The 25,676-nt window shown below is 42.2% G+C and overlaps 1 protein-coding gene across 1 annotated transcript in view; it reads left to right on the top strand.

Moving 5' to 3' along the window:
• Positions 1 to 25,570, top strand: part of mnat1 (MNAT1 component of CDK activating kinase) — a 36,476-nt gene extending 10,906 nt beyond the window's left edge. Inside the window, exons 7-9 of the mRNA XM_088317745.1 lie at positions 79 to 210; positions 8,869 to 8,990; positions 25,302 to 25,570. Of these exons, the coding sequence (XP_088173871.1) occupies positions 79 to 210; positions 8,869 to 8,990; positions 25,302 to 25,422 (375 nt within the window). The 3' untranslated portion in view covers positions 25,423 to 25,570. The remainder of the gene's footprint in view (positions 1 to 78; positions 211 to 8,868; positions 8,991 to 25,301) is intronic.
• Positions 25,571 to 25,676: the final 106 nt, after the last annotated feature.

Below are 25,676 nucleotides of genomic sequence, written 5' to 3'. Positions count from 1 at the left end.
GTTCAACCTTGTAGCTCTCGCGATCATGGTAGTCCAGCGCCCTTGATGCAAACTTTTTTTCTCTTTTTTTTTCCTCAGGAAAAATCTCAGCTTCCTGCCCACCTCTTGCTTGCCAAACACAAGGCCCGTGTTTCCCAGCTGGAGACTGAGATCGAGCAGCGGAAACACGCGGTCAAAGCCACCAATCACTTTTCCACAGGAATTCAGATGGTGAGTGTGACACGTTTTCACATTTTTATTTTTAGTCAACATTTCAGAAGACCGGTCGTGTTGAACCAAAAGGCTCCAGAAGGTTGTTCCTCTCTTTTTCTGATTCACCTTCACTGTCAAAGTTCTGTCATGTCATCACATTTTTTTTTGGGGGGGGGGGCCCTGAGAGAGAGAGCGATAGTCCTTGTGACTCTGGACACTCTATGCGCTCTATGCCTGCAGAGACCGTCCATTTCATTTTGCTGCTATTCTAGTTTCCAGTCATTTGTTTTCATTTTACTCTGATGAGACCGGCTGTGTCATCACCTGAACCCTTCCCCCAACAACCCTCATGAGGAGTGCTTCCATTCCCACAGTTCAGTGATTCATTGGAGAGATATCTGCCAGGTTGTCACCTACAGGCTCCCGCTGGATCCTGTCTTGTCTCATTATCAAGTCGTATCAATCACGCTCATCACGTGATAACTTGACTCTTCTGCCATAGTTGTTCTTCATCATCAAGATCAAAAGGGCCAAAGAGTTTGCACCTTCTTGTTCTACGGCGCCAAATTAAACTTGCTGATGGAGAGAGAAACAGCGTTATTATGCTGCTTTTGGTTTCTTCTGCGGTTGCACCACCACCCCTTAATTTATTTTCATTCTACCATCCCTAAGCCCTCACCATACATATGCTCCGCTCAGCTGCAAGTCGGGAGAACATGTGGGTTTGAATTTTCCTTCACCTCGGAGGCCAAAAGCATGACTTGTGTTTGGCTTGGTTAAATTTCAGCACAGACTGGCAAATTCTTGCAGAATGCTGGAATTCATTTATCTGCTAGGTTGTGGTGCCTTGTTCCAAGATGAGTTGGAGTTGGAGGAAACACATCAGCAAAGATGGTCTGTCATTAAAGCTCTTACACTGATGCCAATTAGTGCTTGGAAAAATAAACTCTTTGTCATAAGTAACCATGAGATACCTTGTTATTACACCCATATGAATTTGAATGTGGAAGAAGTTACGGAGTTAGCTAGACTATTGTCCATGCAGTGTTTTAGTTTTGCAAAAGGATTCTGATTTCTGTGAAAACTACTTTCACAAATTTGTCCAGACTATATAGAGTAGTAGCGGCGCTTGGGCAAAGAAGACCTTTAAATTTTGGATGGACTCAAAATAGAAATTTCCAATCCAAATATCTAGTTGAGTAAGAAAAACATATTTTTGCCCATTTGACAAACGCATAAACATGTTATTAGCCTGGCATGCAAATGACTGCTTGTTATTCAGGCATTTCTGCGTCTTTGGAACTGTAGATCATTTTGGCTAATATACGTAAGAGTTTATTGTCCTCTAAACCCCAAACCCTCCGAAATGTATTATCAGGATATTTTATTGTTATATTAACAGAATTCACATCAAGTGTAAAATGCACATTTTTTTTTATTCCCAGTGAATAATATATTTTCAAAACAAAACAAAATCCATCTTTGTCATCAATCAGTTTTGGAAAATCCAAAGATTTATTTTTAGGCTAAAGGAATGTTTAGTGTTAGGAGAAAGCAAACAGTGATCGAGATGAATGAACAGTTGGTTGATTTTTATGGCCTCTAATTTTATCAACCGTGTTGATGTGCAAGTTCATCTGTCACACAAGTTGGGAGTCATCACTAACCCCGACACATGCAACACTTTAGCCTGTCTCTTCTCTGGCCAAGGTGAGCTGTCACTGCTGGAATGACATATCTGCCTGTGTTTGAGCCCACCAATCCGAGGAACGTAAAGATGTGGAGGCTCCAGTCTTTAAATAAAGAGTGCTCTAATGTCGCAACGAATGCAGCAGCTGCGTCATGTTGTCGACTGGGAGCATGCGAGCAAACATCTAAGCCTGCTCTTTGCTTCGGTACCCCAATGTCGTACGCCGATTCTGCTTGAGTGGGAAAGCTATCAAATGGATGCTTGATCAAGTTAGACCATCCGAATGGAAAGTTGAATGGGCCCAGGTGCGTTGTGAGGCTTGGGATGTGCCTGGTCTTGCCTCAGGAATGGCTTGGAAATTGCGCGCTAATCCGTCACTTTGTACTGGCACTATAGAAGAAAGCCGTGCACACAACCCTGCCTAGTCTGAGTAAACATCCTTTGAAGAATCAGTTGCTCACTGATATCAAAAGAGAATTACTGCAATGGGGGGCAAGCCAGCTTGTCGCTGTTTAAACACGTTGCTTGTTTTTGTCTGACACATTAAAACCTGTCTCTGTGCCAAGTAATGACAAGTCCTCTCTCATGGCACCTGCTCATGGGCATGAATTGATGTTCATTAACATATAAATGACAGGTTTGTGCAATGTGCAACTTATGACACCTGGTTTCGTATTGTTTAAGCGTTGCGGCTTTGTTTATGCCAGTAAAGGGGTGTCAAGCGTTTGTTCTCTCTTGGCGTGCGTATTTGCGGTCCTGGAATCATCCTCGGCTGCTTGGTCCCATTCCTCAAAGAGTTTGACCGATGGGGAATCGCTCAAGTCTCGAGCAGCTTTCAGCAGCATCTTAAATGAAAGGTTCTCGCACCACTATGGCTTGATCCACTTGTCACAGGCAGCAGAGCAGCTGACATACTTGACAAGGCCGCCGTGGAAGCTGCAGGGACGCACGCAACTCAAATGTGCAGTCGGCCAAATGTGGGCGGCAAGTTTATCCCCAAACAGATGTGTAACTGACTTAAATATCCTCGGGTCCTCTCTGGCTTTATTCTGTTAGATGATGTGACGTGATCTGTTTAGAAAATACAAACACTAACACGCTCTTCAGTCGGGTATGTTTTGCTTTGTTTGATCGTCCTCTACAGTGACCTCTGATTGAGAGACGCACTCGTCAGAGTAAGGCTCGAGCTGAGCTTGACTTTTTCTCTGGCAGACTGGCCCAACCTGTTCTGCCTGAGAGGTTGGCGTTACATACTCCCCACCCCCTTCAAATCCCCGTTCAGTATCTCAAACGCTTCAATTGTACCCCCCTCCTCCCCACGGTCCCCAAAATTCTTGAATTACTTTCACAAATCACAAATCTTTACGTAACCGTTTCTATCTTGTTGGATTAGTGGAACTCTGATTGATCTCAACAGGCTTCTTTGATAGCGAGGGGTCAGGTCAGGGGCTAAAGAGAACTGTCAGCTGTGATTGGCACGAGCACATGTGGGCATTCACACCTCTGCCCCGCTCCCTGGCTTGGCCCTCTTTAGGATGGCCTCAACAACCCTCGCCTCCGTCTCAGGCAAGCCCAGCCCGGCAGAAAAAGGACTTGTCAGCTTTAAGGGCTTTGCACTGGGGCAGCTGCCTCTGGTTATATAGTAAGTTATATTTAAACGTGTAAGGCAAGGGGCGACCAGGTTTTACACTTGCTACCTGAAGATCACATGTCGGTTTAGCATGAATGGAGAGGCTCTGTGTGGTGTGTACATACACAAAATGTGGACAAAAATATTACACACCTGTAAAGCAGTGACATGCTGTAAGGGCCACGACTGGTGAGGCAATGACACCTCTGGAGTCGGATATAAAAAATATGAACCAAAATTAGCCTGTATTTCAATTTTGACCTTAATTGAAACATTCAAAGCTTTTAAAGCTTTGTCATTAAATTTTTCATTGCACAACATATGATGATGAAATCAGGTTGTGGTCAGGGTTCTCGGGTTTTTCCAATTTTTAGAAATGACAAAATGGATATGCCCAACCCTTGACGGGCACCCTTAATTTTTGCATTTCTGATCTGACCTCCAACTGTTCCCACACATTGGGAGCCAGAGAGTCCTGATTTTGGGTGGACAAAAATGATCAATTAAATGATTTGTCTGCTGATTACATCTTGAAGCAATTCAGCTGAAATCGAGTGCAGTACTGGCTGCAACCAGCAGAGGCGTTGTTGATTCCCCTTTAGCTCATTGACGGCTAAACACGTCAAAGATTAATTTTTTTACTCGACTGGTAGTGGATGAGTTAACTATCTATCTATCTAGCTATCTAGCTAGCTCGCTGGCTAGCTATCTTCTCTCTGTTTTGTGGGAATTAGGTCTATTAGTGGCGATTAGTTGGAAAGCTTTTTTGCCTATTGGTGGGAAACACTATTTAGTGTCAGCTCACAGCAAAAGTTATCTTAAGGCCCTTAGAAGGAGCACATACATGAAGTAAATGAGGATGTCCAACATAAAGACAACCAAGTCACAGTACGGGGAAGCCATCTGCCTCAACCATTGCGGTAATTGCAGCGGTCATCGTTGAAAAAGGGTTCGTCTCTAAGTGTCGTTTGTGTAACGGTGTGTGTCGCTTATTTGAATGTATGTTTAAGGTAGACAGTGTGCAATGTCCTTTGCAAGGCGGATCTTTCATCCCTTTGAAGTAAAGCAACTTTTACAAGCGCGTGCCTCATAAATGTCCCTTGACCGTCTGCTTTATCATTCCGTCGGCTCTACTGACCCACATATCCTGGGTTGTGCGGGTAAAGTAGACTGAAGAGTTGAGACACATGCCTGTGGGCTTACCCGTGTTTCTTGTCTGTTGGAGCCCAAAATTTGAGAAATATCCACATTTATCTGACATTATTGATTTGATTATTTAAGGTGGTATTGAGTCTGAACCTGCACAATAAGTTCCAAACAGGTATTTACTCCAAGGAAGATTCAACTGCTCTTTTGTCACAAATCTATTGAGCAAGAATGCTAAAGCTAAGCCTGTTTTTTATGCAGCGTTACTATGGAGGTTTGAAGGTGACCTTGCAGAGGAATGCAACACAAAGGTCTCTAGAGTGGAGGCTTGCTGTTCCATCTGTCATTTGAGAATTTGCTTTACTGCTCCATGGGCATCTGCAGCTTCCTTCTCCAGCACGGACACATTTCTTCTGTTGTTTCCCACCGCCATTCAATCCCGTTGCATTGTAGTTCAGTCGTGCTGAAAGTTTGACAGAGGATGGATGAGATGGTGAAGGAGTGCAAAATTCCGGGAAAGTTGCTAGGCCTTAGTTCTGTGTTTCATTAGTCTTTGGCGGGAGCGCCAAAATGTTGGAAGAATGATGGGACTGGAATGGAGATCATTGACACCCCAAGGTTAAAGGGGAAAGTGTTGAAAACTTTTAATTGTGTGTTATATAGTTTATGTGGAAAAATCTGAACTGAATTTTCCAAAATGACCTCCATTTAGCAAATATCCAGAAAGGGCCATAAACTTGATGCAGGTAACTTTTTTTTTTCTTCTTGGCAATTTCCAGCGAGTTGTAATCTCTCCAATACAGAATCTCTGGTTTATGCACCAGAGATCTTCCTTTGGAGAGTTTACAAAATTTCTGGCTCAAAAACCTATGAAGGGCTTGACTTGAATCCGTATTCCTGAGACTCGACTCGACTTTGGCTTGAACTCCATGATTTGACAAGTCATTCTCTTTACAGGTGAACGTAATTTTTTTAATATGGTGTCGCTTTTGTTTTGAACAGAATTGTTTTGTGTGTATTATGATTGCCACTAAACTAGCAAGCCCGGCATGGAACAAAGGCTGAGGTTGACTTGTTGAATGCGCAAATGTCACAGAGGGCGGCCCAAAGAAGAATATGTATTTATTATTTTTACTACCGGTATCCTATTATTATACCGTAAATCGGTTCATATCACAATGTGTAATAATTCTTAAGATGATCCCAAAATATTGGTTACACATAAAACAAAAAATAGAATAATATGTGCATGTGCGGATGTCATGTATGATGTGTATGGTTAATTAAACTCTGATTTTATGAGCATTAAAGCATTAAAGTTGAGATCTTGAAAGCATTCAGAATAAGTGTTGTATTTTACTGCCATTAAACTGTTGTTGACTTAACTATAATGGAGTTCCTCAACCAGAGACATGAAGGGTGTTTGTTTAGAATAATCATGTTGTGTTTGGCTCAGTTAGCCTGCATTCACTGTCTCAATGTGCATCCTTAGTGCTTTAGTAAGTTCCAGTAGAGCTTAGGTGGCTTTACTTGTATATAGGCTGAAGCGTGTGTGAGGCTGCGGGGACACATGTTCCTCATTTAGTTTGCTTTTCATTAACTCCCCTCTGAGCTCTCTTGTTTATTCTGCCCCCACTAAACGCTCATCTTTTTATCTTCCTTTGTCTTTCTGTTCCTTTTCAGTTCCCCTATAATTTTCCCTGTTTATTTAGGCATCCTCCATTGTAATTCCCGGATTGTCTGATTACTTTCATACTGACACAAAGTGGGTCTGAGTATGTGGAAATTCCCCTTTTGATAGAAGAATGAAAAATCGAACAAATCTACAATTGCCTTGAGTAGCATTATAGTTTGATTACCAAGATGAGCTGAATTTGTTAAACCTCAACCTTTTTTCCGATACTTCATCATTGCACCAAATTTGATGACTTGGCTGGTTGAAACAGCTTTTCCTTGGTTATTGTACTTTACTGTGAAATGAGCTCCATAATTACTTTTGGTGTCTGTATCGCCGCTTATCTTTTGTTGCACACAATTAGGTGCAGTCACCATTTCTGGTCAGGTACTACTATTTATTTATTGCTAATTGTTCATTTTTAATTTTTTTTTTTATTATTCGTATTTTGACACGCCAGGTCAGATGCTGATACACATAAATGTATTTTCATGAGGTTTTCAAAAATAATACTCTCTTGTCAAAGTGTCACTTTCCCATGTGAAAAGAAAATTGAAATTGGAATTCATGTGTACACCGCCTATTGCTCAAAGACGGCTGGGATGGGCTCCAGCACGCCCGCGACCCTTTTGGGGATTAGCGGCTCGAATAATGGATGGGTAGGTAAAAATGGCCCTGTTGAGAAATTAATCGTAATGTTCGTAAAAGGTCATCAATTATAGTAATAATATTCATACTGAAGTTTTCATCACAACAATAACTGGTTATGTCCTTCATTTAAACCACGGGTATCCAAAGCTATTCTTCCAAGGGACAAATACAGAACAATGGAAGGAGGCAACAACCGCATCTTTGACATTTTTAATTCATTTTCAACACAATAAAGCAGTGGCCACCAACATGTTGCCCGTGGCTGTCGTCACCAAGTCCACATTAGCCTGTGGGACTTTTCTTTATGAAATAAATAAATAAATAAACATAGACATTGTAGAAATAAAGTATTACATATTAATAATTACCTGTTCTGTACTGTCAAATCCTTAACACAATCAAAGTCGATAGATAGATAGCTAGATTGATAGGTAGATGGATAGATAGATAGATGGACAGATAGATAGATTATTTATTAATCCACCAAGATAGATAGATACTTTATTAATCCACCACAGGAAAATTCTGTATCAATAATTAATAATGCCATATAATAACATTGTTAAAGGTAATTTGAGCAAATTTAATTTTATTCTTCACATTAATCAGTGCCCAAAAGTAGCTATCATGTTTCTAAAGGGTTGGTGACACTTGCACAAAACCAATCCCATCAGTGTAGGTAAAGCCTTGCAAAGCTATGATATATATTTTTATACACTGTAACGTTATATTTAAAAGAAACTGCTAGGTAATGAAGCAAAACATGAATCATTTCTCAGAATTTTGGTCCACTGGACTATGATTAACCCCTAAACTGGGCAAGAGCGTAGCCTAATTTCCACATGAAAACAAGGAAGTGTGCGATGACGACAACCGTTGACTGTTCTCTTGCCCTGCCACCCAATGTAGAAATGTCAAATGTTCATTTTAGTCTATGCGGTGGGCTGCTAAAAAGGAATGGCTGCAATTTGGACACCCCTGATTTAAACCATGCAAACTTGTTTGACTCTGACCCCTAAAACAATCTGAATTGAGAATTGTTTGGAACCGAAATCAAAATGGGGAACCAGAATCCGAACTTGAATCATTCAAATTCAAGCAATGCCCACCCCGAATGTAAATGATTACCGTGTTGCTTTTTGTGCCATACCTCTGGATGCCGTGTTATGACGCTCCACAGTCTCCAATTTGCTGCAACAGCTGGTCTTCGTGCTACCTTTGGTCTCCATGCCATGGCCATTAGCCACATGCTGAGAAGTAAATACAGCAGAGCCTCATTCTCCTCCATGATTGTTGTTTGTGAGCACATCTCGTTCCGCCTAATGCATTCAATGTGGCGTGGTTTTCGCAGTTTCCCTGTAATGCTGTCTTTTTTTTTTTTTAACCAAAGCAAGTAGATCCACACTGGTACTCTGCGGAAGAACAGTGGCGGCTCTCACCATGATGCAGTGCATATGTGCACAACTGCAAATGACAAGCTCAATAAAATAAAACAACAACAACACATCATTAAAATAATACCTCTCAATCAAAACATAACACAGCAAAGTCAGCCAAACTCCTAATTTACGTGTGGGCCATTTTATGCTCAGTTGCCCAAACTTTAATGCGTTGTTAAAAATATCATCCAATCAAAAAGAGTGCTAAACTTGGCGCACAAAGAGCTTTTATAAACCAGTTGCCAAGGAATTTGTTAATATTTGTACTTTGGCGGTAAGCCTTTTACTAATTGTTTTCTTTTCTTACGTCATTGTCACTGTGACAAAGTTTCTTTTGCAAACCTGTGATTATTATTGTCCAGTGTTAAATGTTATTTGTCTTTCTCTCACTGTTGTGCTTTTTTTCTACCACCCCAAACACCTCCACCCCACCTCTCAATTCCAGCGTCAGACGGTATCTCTGCAAGCTGTACCCAAGTTAGAAGAGGCGCTTTACCACTACAAGCCCCTCCAGATTGAAACCTTTGGACCACCGGTACCAGACCTGGAGCAGCTGGGAAGACTCGGGTAAAGTTATTTATTTAGATTTTTTTCACACGCAAACCGTTTTCAGTTACTTAAATAGCAGACAATGTTTTAAAAGAAAAAAATAATAGTGAAACACAAGGAAATCCTCAGACAACTTTGAACTGAAATTAAGATGGGTCTCCGATTTGGGAATAGGCTCTAATCCGCACGCTGAAATTTTGATTATAGTGAGTGGTGAAGTATGCCAAAATAGAACATTTATGTGATTGTGGTTCTGGACTGCAAAAAATGACAAATTCAATCACACACCTTGATTTATTTCAAGCCCTACTTGGATAAGATTATTTCCATTTTCACATTCCGTGTTCTGTCTGAATGGCCGCTCAATATTATGTATGTCATATTCATACAGTCCACGATGACATATATTCGAGGTATTAATTTGCTAGTCAGGCATGCACATTATTGCTTTGGTGAATGTAACAGGGAAGTAGGGATGGGCAACAATTCAATATCACTATATATCCGGATAGACACCTGATTTATATCAATAGAAATTGCACTCCATGTAATATCAATTAAATAAACGCAGAAAGAAAACCCCGACCTAGTCATTCTGCATGCTTTAGGCAAATATTTGGTATGATATATTGCCTGTTTTGTTTAATTTTGATCTTAAATGAATTAATTAATTTTCTTATTTTAAATATGTACTGATTGATAGACTAAGATCAAATACATACATTGTGATTCGCCCCGCTGTACCATTCAAATTGTTTGAAAAGACATTTATTTATTCTTTAAATTGGCCAGTTAATTTGACTTTTTTCATAGTTGTTTTAACCTCGTATTTAAAGTTAAATATTATGCCCGTATTTTAAAAGAAATTTTGCAAAATTCAGCCTTTTCCCCAGGGGTCCTAATGTTCAAGAGTAAAAAAAAAATTTATATGATATGAAATATTTAGATTGTGATACATATTTCAAACATATCGCCCAGCCCTGGGAAGCATTTCTGATTATTCTCTGATTAACGGCGAGACTGAAAGGAAATTAGCGAACCCGCAAGCCGCCACAGTGCCTCTGCAGGAGCGTCCATTAACACACACAGGAAGTGCTCCCCCCACTCGACAGCCCCCTTTGGGCCAATCAATCCACGACGCCACTGCTCCAGTCCTCGCCAAATGCAAGTCATTCATCAGTCAGCTCCAGCGCCCGGCCGTCTGCTCTGCAAAGGGTCTGCTACTAAAACCCTCCCACATTGTGAGAGCGGCCTGTTTTTATTGGGTGACAAGATCAAAACAAGGTCATATTTTGGGGGAGGTTCGAACGAGGACCATGTTCAATACTGCTTCACCATAACCTTCATATGACTGAGGTGTGCTCCTTTCAGTGTATCGTATTTGGATTGTCCTTCAGTCCTATCGTGAACTTCAACCTGTCTATTTGCCTGGAAACACAACTACTTAAGCTGAAACATGTTATTCCAAGAATTACTGGAAAGTCTAAAAAGAATGCCATCACATGTTCATCGTTACATTATGTATTCAGCGAAATGCTGAGGCCATGCTTCTTTCAGCAAAGCTAATCAATATGTAGATGAAACACACAGCATCGTTTAGACGGAGTGAGTGTGTGCGCGTCTGTGCGTCAGTCCAGGTGGAACGTTGCTGGAAAGGCCACTGACATGAAAAGGTCTTGATTGAGGAACTCTGGCAATGACACTGGCTGGCCCGGTCAGATGTACCACAACTCCCAAAACTCAATATGCCGTCAAGTGAAAAGCAAGGAAGTAGTTTTGACACTTTGGAACAGTATGCATATTTTGCTACAGTTCGCTCCAGAAGCATTGGAACAGCAAGGTCAATTCCTTTGTTTTTGTTGTATACTGAAGACACTTGGTTTTCAGATTAAAAGATGAATATGAGACAAAAGTTCAGAATTCCAGCTGTTATTTCATGGTAGATTGTTCAACAACTTGGGACGGAGCACCTTTTGATTGAAGCCACACACTTTGTTGGTGACCAAAGCATTGTCACATGTGAGACTGATGGTTGCTTCTATTTGCGTCAGGCGTTGTCTTTGCTTAAAAATTAGAAAGTGTTTGTTTTTGGCCTTGGGTTTCATCTGTGAAAACTGCATTTTCTATTTGCTCTTAGCCGTCTCTGGAAAAAAAGCAAACCATTCTTAAGTTGAGAGCAAAGAGACAATTGATCAGAACTATTGAACACATATTGCTCATCAACGAAAGAAACTACGAGTATGTTGTGTGTTAATGGCAGTTGATGACTGAAACATTGTGAGAGCTGTGAAGAAACACTGTAAGAAAACTGTCAGTGACATCACTGCCAAGCTCCACACGGATGGGGGGGAATGTATCACAGTCCACTGTTCAAAGAAGAAATGAGACAAGAAATACACAGACCATACCACAAGATACAAACCACTCACCAACGAAAATAATCAGTGGGCCAGATTGAGTTTTGCAAAGTCGTACAGAGATGAGCCACAAGTTTTGTTTTATGGCCTGATGAGACCAAGGTTAACCTTTTAACAAAGAGTTGGAAATGCAAAAGTATTGCGAAAGAAATGATCTGCTTTTGATCCAAAACACACGAGCTGTGAAGCACCGTGGTGGTAATGTCATGGCTTGGACTTACACGGCTACTTCTGGAAAAGGCTCGCTAGTCTTTATTGATGATGTAACCCGTGTTGGTCGGAGCAGAATTCATTCTGATGTCCACAAAACCATTTTGTCTGGCAATTTACGGGAAAATGCATTCAAATGCATCATCATGCAAAAAGACATTGACCCAAAACTCACTGCCAACACAACAAAGGACTTCATGGGAAGAAAAAGTGAAAAGTCTTAAACTTGCCAAGCCAATCACCAGACCTTAACCCAATAGAACCTGCATATTACTTCCTGTAGAGGCTGCAGTAAAGGCCTGCAAAAGCTTGCCTTGCTGTTCCAATACTTTTGGAGAGGACTGTATGTCCAAGTTTTGTGCGTGCTTGCTCAGATATACATTGATGGTCAAAGCTTGCACATGCAAGCATTCAGTGTCCCTCCAACCTGGAATACTCATTGAGTCACCCCTGTTATTGCACTCCCAGCATTTTGGCGAGAACGAAACTGGTGTGCTGTGTGGTAAATATTCACAGAGGCGTGTGTGTGCGGGAGAGAATGCAGACAGGGTTGAAGGGGTGAAAAGTGAGTCCCCTGTGTGGAGTGTTTTGGACGCCAGCTCCAGTCCTGTGACCTGTGAAGGGAAATATGTTTCAGCATGGATGTGCTTCAGTGTGGATGAGCTGGAAGAGCTGCAAGGCAGCAGGTACTTATTTTAAAACTTGGCTGTTTGTCTTGGTCAAGGCCCGCCAGTGACAGCAGTACCAGTGGTGATTTGTCTTGGATGCAGCCGTCAAGGGAGACGGGAGTACATATGCACACACGCACACACCCTCCCTTTGTGGCTTCACAGCCTCCAGACGTGGACTCGTGTACAGATATACAGTCATCGCATGGCGGACTGGCCCGTTGCTTCTCATTCCTGACAGACTACTTGTTCAGACATCCAAAAGTGTCTTCTTGAATTCTCTCGCCACATTCACGCACTTTTATGGGTGAAGAAGGCCCAATACAAAGGCTGTACTGTATGGAAAAATATTTGAAGGTAATATTGCTAAGATTTAATTGACAGCATCAGAAAGGTTTTGTGTTAACGACTCTATCTGTTTGCTACAGTCTTTGGGGTGTGCAAATTGTTTTCTTCTTGCTAAGGAGGGCATAATGGAAAATAATTTAGAAGCACTGAGCTAATCAAAGATAGACAAATAAGCATTCACATTCAAACCTAATGACAATTATGTCATCAATTCGCCTTTTATATATTTTTTTCGACTGTGGATGGAAGCCAGAGTACCCCGAGAAAACCCAACTAACACAAGTAGAACAGCACCTCAAAGGAAGAGAGAGGTTGGAGAGGAACTCGAACCCAGAACCTGAGAACTGTGAGGCAGATGTGTTAACCACAAATCACTCGTCAAGCAGGCGGCCTGTTTCTAATTTTCGAGTTACTTTATTTAGCCACATGAGAGGATCATATCAGAAACAGCTTTCAGTGTGATGCAAAGCAGTCCTACGCCACTCCAAACAAATACATTAACACCCGTAGTGTAAAATTAGCACCTTTCTGACGCTGTCAGACAAACTAAGGAATTTCTTTGTAAAGTCAGATATTTTTTTGATGCATTGTGCTGTGCAGATCTCTTTTTAATGAAAAGAAAAGAAAATCAGTGTTTGATAATCTAGCACACTATTTAAAGGTAGCACCCGCTGTTTTGGTAAAGCATTAGGTGAAATTTGTGGGTGAGCAGGATGCTACCCAGACTTTGGCCAAGAGGCGGAGTACATTGTGAATTATCTATTTAGTTTTTAAATGGATTTACAGTATGTAGTTGTAGGACTGCTCGATTATAGGGGAAAAATATTAATCATTACTATTTTAGTAATAGTTGAAATCATGATTAGTCAAATGATTATTTTTGGGGGGGGACAAAACAAAAAAAGTGTTTAAATGTAAAAAATATTGAACACCCACATTTTGAACTCAAGTATGCTAACTATAACATTATACATTGTAAAATGAGTACTATTTTAATAATGTTATGTATTTATAAAAATACCGTATACAAGTTTTTTACGATTATGACAATTTTGTAATCGTTGAGTGTAATGATTGTAATCCTAATAGAATTTCGATTAATTGCTCGGCCCTATGTATTTGTGTCAAACACGATCAATATATAATTTATATATTTTTTTTAGCAAATGTTTTCCTTTGTGTACCTCGTCTCTTGGACACCGACGTACTATTTTGATTGAGCGATACTCAAAGTACATTGATTTGAACGGATGGCAATTTGATGTTCCCACTTTGCTGACCATTTAAACGTTTATCTACTGCGGTAAGTGGTTTGTGTGTTTGTCTCAAAAAGGCATTCTGATCTTTGCGACAGCGTTGTCATCAGTATAACCACTATTGGAAACATGAATGGTGATGGTGGGAGGAGGCTGTCTGTCTCATGTTGATCTCATATAAAGGACCGTGAGAGAACAGCGCGTTCTCTATTTCTTTTTGTTTGGACTTGCATGTGTAGATTCTGATCTAGGGTCTGACTTTGTTTTCCACGAGAACACTTTTTGAAAGCTCCGGCTGTGTAGGTGATGAAAGGCTGACTGAGATCTTGGACAAGGACAAATCTTATGTGCTGGTGGGGGTAGGGAAAAGAGAAATTGGCTAGAGAGCGTTGAAACATTCGACTCAAACCTCAAGTGCTGACAATGAGGCCTCGCCAGAACAGTTGTTTGTGTTGGCTCTGAGCATTCTGAAATTAACCATCCTTCTCTGACAGAATTTGCTCAATGCACTTGCCAAAAGACAGCATGCATAATATTTAGAGGTTTTGCCTCCTCTCCCCACTTTGTCTTGCTTTTGCATAATTGGTGGAAAAAGTGAGTTTTCTGTTGGGAGTGCTTGTCAGGCATCTGCCGCTTGTTTCGAGGTGATGCCGAGCAGCTGAATGAACGGTGTTTAGTCTGGGGCTTCTCTCCTGGGGATGCATCTCTCTCTGCAGGAGGAAGTAAACCTCTGTGTACTCCCGCTCACCAAAACAGGCCAGTCAGGGTTAAACTGAGATGGGCCTTGTAACAAGCATCAGTCACGGTGCTTGAATGATTCAGTTTGCCCATTTGTCCTCTGGAACAGTCTCATCAGAGTCAGTTGATAGCAAGCGCAGTACAAAAAATTTAAGACTAAATTTACAGATTGAATTTTCTGGACCATATGTAAAGTTGATGGTCCATTTACAACGGTGCTGTCGGGCCACTGCCCACCTTCAAACGCTGGCTCTACCAGGCCACTATGAATTTCAGTCACAGCCGCTTAATATGGCCCTAAAGTGTATTTTTCATTTGTTTATGTTTGTTTTTATGTTGGCCCATCCAAATGTCTTCACATGAAAACAAACAGTTATATTGTAATAGTTTTGTTAATTTCTGACTTTCAATATCAATTACTGCAATTTCAATGCCATGATTTTCGGTGAGTACCCAGTCATTGCCATAAATGCAGGTGTTCAGTACAAATATGCTAAATATGAAATAATCACAAAGACTTAATGTAATTTATCGTGAATCTATGGGTCCAGAACCTCTTAATTTTGGACCCTGATTATTATTTCCGTGGAAACACAAAGTGCCCAAATACAATTCTACCAATCAGATTCCAGAAGCAGCCGCATTGTTGGGAATGAATGCGGAAGTATGTCCCATATCAACATGTTGAACTTTTGCTAAAAAAGTCAACAAAGTGCTAAACAGTCAGAGTGGCTCCTCAGAAAAGGGAACGTGCTAATTGTGCTAAAGGTTGTGTTAGGTAGTGCTTGTCATAGGTTAGTGCGCAGGTGTCAAACTCAAGGCCCGGGGGCCAGATCTGGCCCGCAACCTCATTTTATGTGGCCTGCAAAGGGCAAATCATCTGCATCAACTTCCTCTTTCTAGCATATTTTCTTCACTTTTAACAACACTGAGATATGATATATTGCCATTTATTTGATACCAATCCTCCCCTTTTAAAATAAATTGAAAAATTGTTGAACAATTACTTACTAGCTTCTGATTTCAAAACTGGCTTTCCAATCAATCGCGGAAAGCACAGAATTTACCGAATTTCTTTCACTGGTAGGGCGCTCTATAGTTCAGAAAATACACTCAATAAATCTTTATTTTTTTTCCCTTGGGTCTGTTCTGTTTTAATTTGTAAAGTTGTTGTTAAAGTGTTAGCTGTCTGTTTGCATTCCTTTGTGTGTGCATTCACAGTACAAAATCATTCTGCATTCTGCTTATAGCCTATTGCGGCTTGTATATCTTCTTTTTTGTTTTGTTTTGTTGTTTTTTTTTTGTTTCAAAGCGGATTTGCTGCGGCTTATATACATGTGTGGCTTATAGTCCGGTAAATACGGTACCTGGCTTCCATGCAGGTGGCCTGGATTCAGTTCCCTCTCCCCGTCGGTTTGAATGAGAGTGTGAATGTCTGTCTATATGCCCAGTAATTGATTGCCGACCAGTCCATGGTCTAGTATGCCTTTTGCCCAATCCCCTCAACCTTGATCAGGATTCACGTTTTCAGAAGAAGATGGATGTCTGATATATGAATTGATTATAAACTTGTCATAATTGTTCTGGTGCTCTTTTTAGATCAATCATGTTCATGTTTAACTCCTCCGACTTCAGCTGTCTTTGCTGTTTAGGGCTGCTGCGCCCTCTGCCCCAGTTTATCAAGTGAACGTGGCTGTCAGGTGCCTATTTTTTTTATTAGGCTATATTGTGCCCCAGTCTGGCTAGCAACAAACAGCCACCCATGTGAAGTGACCGGCAAGAACGTTTCAAGCAATTTGATTGGTTCATATTGCCTACTAGCTAAAATGACTGTGCAACAGTGACGTTTCAATGATAGATTGTCTGTGCGTTTCGTGGAAAATGAACTTTAAAAAAAAATTGGGTTCGACAGTAGGAGTGAGATCGGTCTTTTTCGGAATGTTTGCCTACTTGAGTGGTTAGTGTTCCACCCCTTTTTACATAATAAACGTCACTCTTGTGACCATACGTTCATGCACACACAAGTAAAGCGTAAATCACTTGCGCACACATAGACTAGCAATGTTTAACATATGCTTAAAGGATGTTGTGCTCACTGCTCTGGTCGTGAGCCAGGGGTTAATGGGTCTCTGAGTGATCCTCCCCTCCTGCGTGTAGGCTTCCTGACGATTTTTGTGTGTTTACGTGATTGGCGTGTGTTAATATTGTGAAGGAGTAGTCCAGAATGCCCTCAAGTCCAGACAGACAGCTGAATGTAGCTTTTGGAGTTAGCATGACCACTAAAAGCTGTCCATAAGGGACTTCTAAATCTCTCTCTGCTCTTACTAATTTTGGCACTATGATAAACCGCCCCAAACCTCCCTTTTTGATTGGTTCGTCCACTCACTCTTGAACAAAAGTCCAAGTCAGCCATGATGTTTTTCTTTTTCCATCAACATTCTGAGGAATTTCTACAATCGGACATGAATGGCTTCCCCATTTATCCCACATTCTCTGATCTCCGCTGGGTGCGCATGCATCTGATGAGCCTGATGGCGCTGGAGGGGATGATGTGATTGGGGAGGGCCTTGGGAAGGTCATGGGTCGCTGACAGTAGTGGACCTGCGGTGCAGCGCTGTGGACGTGAGGGTGCTGAGAGTGACAGGAACACTCAGAGTGATGGCACCTTGGAGAGACTGTGAGCCTCACTCACCCAGTCACACTCTGTCGCACAAACACAGCTTTGATGCGAAAGTTATGAGCGGGAGGCTGCGGCGCCGGTTGGAATGACCCCACATGAACTCCCTGAAGAGCAAGCCCGTCTTTGATCTACTCTTACTATAATTTAAAGACTCATATTTTGTACTCACTGGGCCAATAAAAATAGTCAGCATTGTTGCCAGAACTACTATTTATGAGAAACAAGTTTATTTGGGCCTTGCATAACAAAAGAGCTTTTCCGCTCAAATACTTCAAGACCTAAAGTTGAACTTGTTTGCTCAGATATCTGATATGTCCTCCACTCTCGGTACATGTGCCACTTTCTTAAGTTGCAAGATCTTTTAAGTGCTCCTATTGCTCTCGTTTAAAAACCTGGCTTCACTCTTGCAGAGGTCACAGATTTTCAATTTGCATAGTCAAAAGAGATTGCAGGTGCTGTCAAACAATAGGCTGGAGGGCAAGCATTTGACTTGCAAAGTCGTCCATGTCAACGGAGCGCCCATCACATGACTTCAGACAATCTTAAATTCTCAGCCTCCCTCGTCCGATAGGTGAGGACTTTCTTCGTTACTAACCAGATCAAAAACAATATGGAGTGAATCCATCGTCTGATTGTGCAGCCGCCCCCACCCAGGCCATTATCCTGTCTGTCTTAGTAAACAGACCATTAACAGACAGCGCTGGTGGAGGCCAAATCACTATTGTTTCCTTCCCATAGATCCGTGCAAATATTGATCCTCTCCAAGTACCAACCGAAGTAAGTGTGCGTGGTAGTTGAGAAGCCTTTTTACTTGACTGTGAGTCATTTCTGAAAAGTCGCGTGCATTACGCAAGTGACAAAGATACATTTCTGGTCTATCTGCAACAGCACCACTTTGAGTGTTGTTGTTTTTCTCTCAGCGGGCTATGCGCCAGACAGACTAGCAGTCTCCCTCGGAGATGAAGCCGGACAATTCAAGCCATTTCCAGCATGAAGGGAACTCCAGGTTTATTGGCGCTACGACTTCAATGCGAGCAATGACAATATTCTGCAGAGGTGATGTCTCGTGACTATTTTGAAGCACAACGATATTTGTGGAGGTTCGTGAAAGCAGCTGCTCCCCCGGAAGGTTGCATGCTTTTCCAGTTTGACTGTGCTAATAACTAATGTGCATGCACGCCGTTGGTTTGTGTTCACGCAAACGCAACACAACTCTCTGCTCTTCCCCCTCTGGGTAAAGGGCCCGTCGATGTACGTGTGATTCGTGGGCTAAAAACAGCTGGAGAAAGAAAACAAACTTGTGTAATGTGGAGTTTCCCACAAACACCTAAAAGCAAGTTCATCAGCTTTATTTTTATGCATTTTGAGCCCCCTTGTTTCCTGTCTTTTTTCCTTTACTACAAAACAGTCTTTCTTCTCTTTCTTGCCTTATTGAAATCCACCTTGCCTGCCCTCCCAGTGCTTCAGGTGATTTGTAATTGATACCCCCCCCCCCTCTGAGAAAATTCTATTCTGCCTCTGTGTATAGGTGCTCTATTCCCAGAATGTTACGTCTGTCAAGGTACCTTTGCTGGTGTATATGGGTGTGCCTCGGGCAAGCAGCCATTCCCAGAACAGCATATGTCCCTCCATTGTTTACAGCTGCATTTGGTCGGCGACGACACACTGATGTCATGTCATTCTTCTCCCTCCACAGTCCACCGGGCGCCCTCCCTCCTTGCTTTAAGCTTTTCAGGGTGGCGCAGAGTTATCAAGTGGCAGCTCTGGAGAAAGAAAGAAATATGTGCTCTATATCAAGTAGCACGCAGGGTGTGTGTTGTCCCTCCAAGCAACTCGGCTGTACTTTGACATGAAGCCTGTCCTAGTTAGCCAGCCTCTACTGACCCCACCAGGTTACAATGGGGATGTGCAGGACCTAGACAGTGCGGTGAATGAGCGGTGACAGGTGGCAGCTATAGGTCAGGAAGTGAAGCTGTCTTCAGGCTCATGCAAAACAATCGGCCTTTATTGTAGGTAATGTCTAAAAGAGACAATAATAGCGCTTCGGCATGATCGTCAAAGCTTCTGACTTGAGGGCAACTTACAGATTCTCACTCGCCCTCCATGTATTAGGTTGGTGTCAATTTCAAGTATCAAGCAGAGCATCTGTTAACACTATAAACATGTTGTTCCTAACTAAGTGTTAGTGATAGCTTCCGCCATTTCTCCTTCAGGGATGCTGCCTCAGTCTGTCAGTGGTGATGATAAGACTCTTGATCATGGATAAGAGGTGATGTAACAGAACCGAGTGCCCTTAACTCATTCACAAGTTGAAATAATCTGGCGGACAGTGGGTAGGCTATTAGCTGACGGTCCTTCTCACACGCTGCCACATCCCAGCGGAAGCTGGATTCAATGGAAAAGAGGATGACCTTTGACCTGTGGCGCTGAAAGGCTGCTGTTGACAGATATAGAATACCTGTGAGAGTGTTTGCCTAGTCTGCAGGGGGTATCTGGACTGCGCCGTGGACCGATTCCTATAATGTGCTCTGCTGGATTTGCCGTACATCTTCAAGAAACAACTTGGCCCTTAGACAAACATGAATTGTGTAACCCGCGCACAGGGGCACAAGCGCGCACTGCCTGAACACACAATGTGCTCAGTGTGCTGCATCGTCCACACGGGTACATTTTCTCTGGGGGTAGAGTGGTGGAAAGGAGGGGGCAGATGGGGCAACCGCGCTGTGTGTGAAACCGGAGCTGCCTGTGGAATGCGGGGAGGGGGTGTTTTTGGAGAGTAGAGTTTGGCGGGGGTAGACTTAAGGGGCTGGATGGGTGATTAGGGGGTGACAGCTGAGTGCTGACCCCTCTATACTGACAAATCATCTGGCAGGTGTGTGGCTCTGCGCAATCCCCCCGACCCCTTCTTCCTTTGGCCCTCATCCTTCCCCAGGCCAGGAATCCTCAACTACAGTCGGAGCCGTGCGCTAAAGGAAGACTTCCGGGCACGTCATTTCGCCACACCCATGACTGGCCTTTGACAAATATGGCGCTCCATCTGTGTTCTGTCCTTGTTGTACTGTGCACACATCAACACAGAATTCTGAAATGAATATCCATAATGTGACTGAATTTTTAAGTTGTGTTTAGGTAAGCCGGGATTTGTACATTTTTGCATCCAAGTCTTCTCATCCTCTTTTTGGTCATGAATCATGCAGATGATGAGGCGAGGCAACCCAAAACGCCGCTGATCCTCTGTAATAAAAATAAGAGGTGACCGTGGATCAGTCAGAGTGCCGCAAAAGCCAACAGGTGCTCAAGCTAAGGTCCAGTTTCAGGTCGCCGCTAAAACTTGAAAGGGCGAGCGTTGGACGTTGCATTCATTCAGCGGATTGGCTCACGATCACAAAAAACTGAACTTGCTTTAAAAGCAAACAGGAACGTTATCATGTTTAAGAGGCTGCAGCCAAACAAACAGCGCTTTGACAATGAGGGTTTTGTTGGAAGGGGCTTTGATTGCGTCGTCGTCTGCGTGCGTCTGCTCTGCGGTTTGTGTATTCATTAAGTGTCTGCCTGCTGAAATAACCAACGCAGCATATTACACATGGGCTGCCTCTTTACTTTTCCATCAAGCTTTCTTAATCCAGTTCCAGTCAATCTGTCGAGTCTAGACAAGGGACCCAATGCCGTTTATATCGTTTGTTTCCCCTCCAAATTCGTGGCTCTTTGACTCAACAACCGAAGCCACCCTGGTTCCACGGCATTGTGGGTCCAAACCTAACAAGGACGCGTGCATTCTTAGCTGGAAATGACGCTGAACATGCTGGAAGAGACCGTCACTTTTATTTTCATTTTAAATGAGGGATGTGACTCTGTAGTGCTTTCCAGGCCTGGGACTAAAGAAATATTTCAAGGAAATTTCTGTTATTAGTGACAGACGGCTAAGATATCTAGGACTCCAAATTTAAAGTGGGGAAAAAAATGCCCATTACATAAAAGTAGCAGATTGTTTTTAGTGTTACTTATTTTAATGTGGATACTTGCTGTAAATCATGTTTTTTTGATTGCTAAATAGATGGGTGGGAAAAAAAACCTGGCACAAATCTTCCTGTCAATGTGCATGCAAGTGGAAAACCCCCGGCATGTTTTGTGGTTTTGATTGCAGTCTGACACGCACACTGTCCCAGTGTGTCATTACGCTGTCTTCATCACCTGCACTCGCCCTGCCCCGCTTCCCCGAAGCGACATAATGGAGCAGTCCAAAGTGACCCATATTTACACAATAATATGAGGCTTTGAAAAGACTCATATCAAGTTGCAGCTAATGCTCCAGTGGGGCCGAGAGAGTGAAAGATGTTACGGAGCGAAACGGCTTGGGTTTCAGGGCCCTGTGAACAAAAGGCAAGTCCGGTCTTCGGGGAGAATCGGGGGATGGAGTGGGGCGGTGAGGCGATTGGCTGCTGAGAGGGCCATGTGGGCACACACTTGAAAGTGGAGCTGTTGGTACTGTAGCTTAAAGCGTATGTTGTTGTTTCATTTTTTTGCTAGTTGTACAGTTTGTCTGACGTGTATTGAACGCATTCTGCAGGTTGATAAGTGTTTTTAAACACATTTGGTTTACAATTTGGAATGCACACAGTTGCACCACTGTCCACAGTGGGCCTCGACTCCAAAATTACATGTCATCAGCAGGCAGTCTCCAAACTAAGAGAATCAAGAGCAATCAGACAACAAAAATAACTCTGCCAAGGCTTAAACATTTTTCGTTAAATTCAGTTTGATTAATATAGCGCCTGTTCACAACAGAAATGATGTCAAGGCTCTTTACATTTGACGTAGGTGAAGTACCCTCTTCACTCATTAAGACACCAACTGAACCCCTCATGAGGAATCACGAGGCAAAAACTGGCTCTTTGGAAGAAACCTTGAATAGATGAAGCAGAATAATATGATGCAGTGTACTGTACAAGTTGGATTAACAATAATAAGGTCATGATCATTTGCGGTATTAATTGTCTAAGTACTACGAAATTAATTGCAGCAGATGTTAAGTGTTGGCGCTACAGGTGCAACAAATCAAGGACCAATAGACTGAGAAACAGTTTCTTTCCAAGAGCCATCTCCATTCTAAACTCTCACACACACACGACCACCCTTAAATTTCTCAAATTTCCCCATTGTGGGACTAATAAAGGACATCTTTATCTTTATCTTTACCTTGCAGAGCAGCAACGTGATGTGTTTTTATATATCCTATTCAGTATTATTTTCCTTTGCACTAACTATTCTCTTATTTATCTAATTTATATATTTAACTGAATTATTGTTGTATTGCACTGGAGAGGGGAGCTCTCTAATCTCGTTGCACACTTGAGTACAATGACAATAAAGCGATTTCTGATTCTGATTCTGAAGTGTTGCTGATTTTCAGTGTACCTGAAGCACACGCAAAAAAAGAAAGTGGCGTATTAGAAAGTAGAAAACTAGAAACAACATTGTAGTGGAGAGTAACTGTTTTAAAAAAACATAAACACCATTAAACATTTGCCACCAGCTAAACCTCATTACAAACTGTTGGCGAACTGCAACCAAATCAATTTGTGTGTTTGTGCTGGATTATGCCAAGACAATTATTTTAAAAATTCTGGCCTCTACAAAGATAATAATGCTCCAAGTTGTTGAACACTATCAGATGCATATTAATGTATCATGCAAAATAGACAATTTATTTTTAGAGTTTGCAATGTGGCGGCGTATTGTGTCATAATAACATCAGTTTGAAATATTTTAGTTACCTTAGTTTAATGATTCAAAATCATTAGGAACAGTTTTCCGTATACTGTAGTGCAATTTAACACTACCATAAAATGCTTCCATAATAATTTTCTATTTTTCTAATTAATACAACAAAAGTGAGCATTATTGGGAGTGTTTTGGTGTTGTTGTTATTGTTTGTCAGTTAGCAAGCCACCTTTTTCCACATCCAGATAGTTTCTACCTTGAGAACTCTTAGTGTGTTTTACATGTTGTACTGTATCTGGGCTACTATTTCCCCCACGCTACTTTATTCCAATAATTATATGCCAGCCATGCTCCCCATTGTCCAGGCATGGTGAACATCTTAGCTGGTTTGTGTACACGCACTTGGATGCTGTTGGGGCTCACTGGGAGATAGAGCCGCTGACTTAATGGAGCAGAACTGAACTAACGTGGGGTGGAAGGGGTGAGCAGAGGCCAGTGGGGTTGGTTTAAGAGAAGAGGCTTTGTCATGATGATACCCAAAGGTGATTTGAACTCGTGCGGCCCCCTCCCCTTTCTCCACTTCCCAAACCTTCTCGCACTCGCATATACAGACTGCACACCCTCTTCCTCCTTTCTCCCCCCCTTGCCTTCATGTTCTCCTTCTGCTCTCTTGCTCTCCTTAGGGGCAGGCCGGTATAAAGTTACACAGAGCTCTCAGCTTTCTTGGAAGGAATGACCACATGAGTAGCTTGGGGATTAGATTAGCAGGAAGAGCAGACTTAGCCCGGCTGTAAATAGCCCACTTTTTTCACCATTAAAACGGCCCAGCACAATATAATCAATAGGCAGCACTCATCGGATGCAGGAAGCCATCTGAGAAGACCTCCCTCAAGTGCTCTGAAGGACAGACTACAGCAGCTCACAGCTAATGAAGTTATTATTAATCACTGGCCCTCCTCTTTTGAACTTGTGTTGTTTCTCTAGTGGCCGATGAGTGGTCTTCCTACGCATCGACGTCCCCTCGATGTTCTTCGTCTCACTTTCCGCGCACGGTCGCGGGCCATGACAAGGTCACGCCGTGTGAGGAAATATTTGCGTGTCGACATGCTCGCAAGTATACTTAAGTGTACTTCTGAACTCTTTGCGTGAACGCGCCAAGTAGAACTGACATCAACGTACGATCTATTTGCTGCGTACTTTCTCACACTTACATCACACAGGTGTTGGGTTACTATGTAAAGCAGCTTGAATGGCTTCAGAATTCAGAGAGCCGTCTGTGTTCTTGATTCCCGTCTGACTTTGAAGTTTTCTGCACTCACAGGACAGACTCTCACTCCAATGAGGGCTCGAGGTTTGTGTGAAGGGCGATTCACGGCTGTTTCACTTCAAACAAGGCAACATGTTGTTTTAAAGGCTATTTACACAATACCTTTTTCATGTATTTCCTCATATAGTCCGGAAGTGGTTATTTAGGAATTTTAGGGGTAAGGTGTTAACGGGTAGAAGGCATTTTTATAACACTTCCACCCTGGTACTTCAACACCAACACATTTCAATTTGTATTGTTTCATTTTCCGAATTAAGGGGAAAAAAAACACACACCGGTTTTCTGTGTGGTCTTTTGCTCCGTTTAAAAGTATCCTGGCGGCTAACTAGCATAATGTAGAACATTCTAATCAAATCTGCATTTAGAACTTTGGATGGCTTTTATTAAGACTGACAGTGTATGAAAAATGAATAACAAATGGCATTTGTTTGCCAATTTTAAAGTTTATTAACATTCATAGAAAAACAGCGTCATTTTAAATGTGCCCTTTGTTGTTAGCATGCTTTTCTTTTGTAGCTCTGTCTCTACAAGACAAGTGAGCTGATGGTGAGCACATTATGTGAACTTTTTTTTTTTTTTTTTGAATGACTGTGTGAAAATAAACACTGACTTTGAGCGTTGCTTAAAACCTGCGCGACTCTGGCAGGATACATCTGTAAGCACTTAAAATAAAAGAGAGACACCTCTAATACTTTAATAGCAACGTGTTGCAGAGGCTTTCGGGGCACAAGGTGTTCTCAGTGCTAACGTCCACTTACGTGTGTCTGCGTCAATCTCACCAGAGCAGCGAAAAGGGCCAGAAAAAATAACCCCCAAGTGCGGATTTAATGACGGATAACCCTGCACTCAAGTTTCTTTGCTCTTGAAAGCAGCGCTCGGGTTGTCAGACAGCGTCATTATTTACAAAATACCTCCATGACGTCACTGACGAGGAGAGGGGGGGGGACTTTGTGTGTGTTTACAGATACTTGAACCACGTGCGGGCCTCAATGCCTCAGGACACGGCCGGAGGATACAGCTCGGCTTTGGCGTGTCATCGAGCCATCCAGGATGCGTTCAGTGGCCTCTTTCCCTGTACTGGTTGACCACACACCCGACGCAACTTTTTGGACTATTAATACATCACTGAGGAGGACAATCTTTTGCGGTGGTCAGTGATGTGAGATGTATAGTATTTTTTTTTAAGTATTGTCGCTTTTATATACATATACAGTAAATAAATCACTTCAGTCAGTCTGTCTTAAGAGTAATTAATCTAAAAGGAAAAGTCTTGAAGGAAGCTCTGTCTTCTAAGAACTTAAAGCTTGTCTCAACTTAGTTCAATATTTAAGCAGGTCAC

The sequence above is a fragment of the Idiotropiscis lumnitzeri genome, chromosome 1 (genome assembly GCF_059441095.1).
Source record: "Idiotropiscis lumnitzeri isolate Australia: NSW breed Sydney's pygmy pipehorse chromosome 1, RoL_Ilum_1.0, whole genome shotgun sequence".
In the NCBI taxonomy this organism is placed as follows: Eukaryota; Metazoa; Chordata; class Actinopteri; order Syngnathiformes; family Syngnathidae; genus Idiotropiscis; species Idiotropiscis lumnitzeri.
This window is presented reverse-complemented; position numbering and strand designations above follow the sequence as displayed.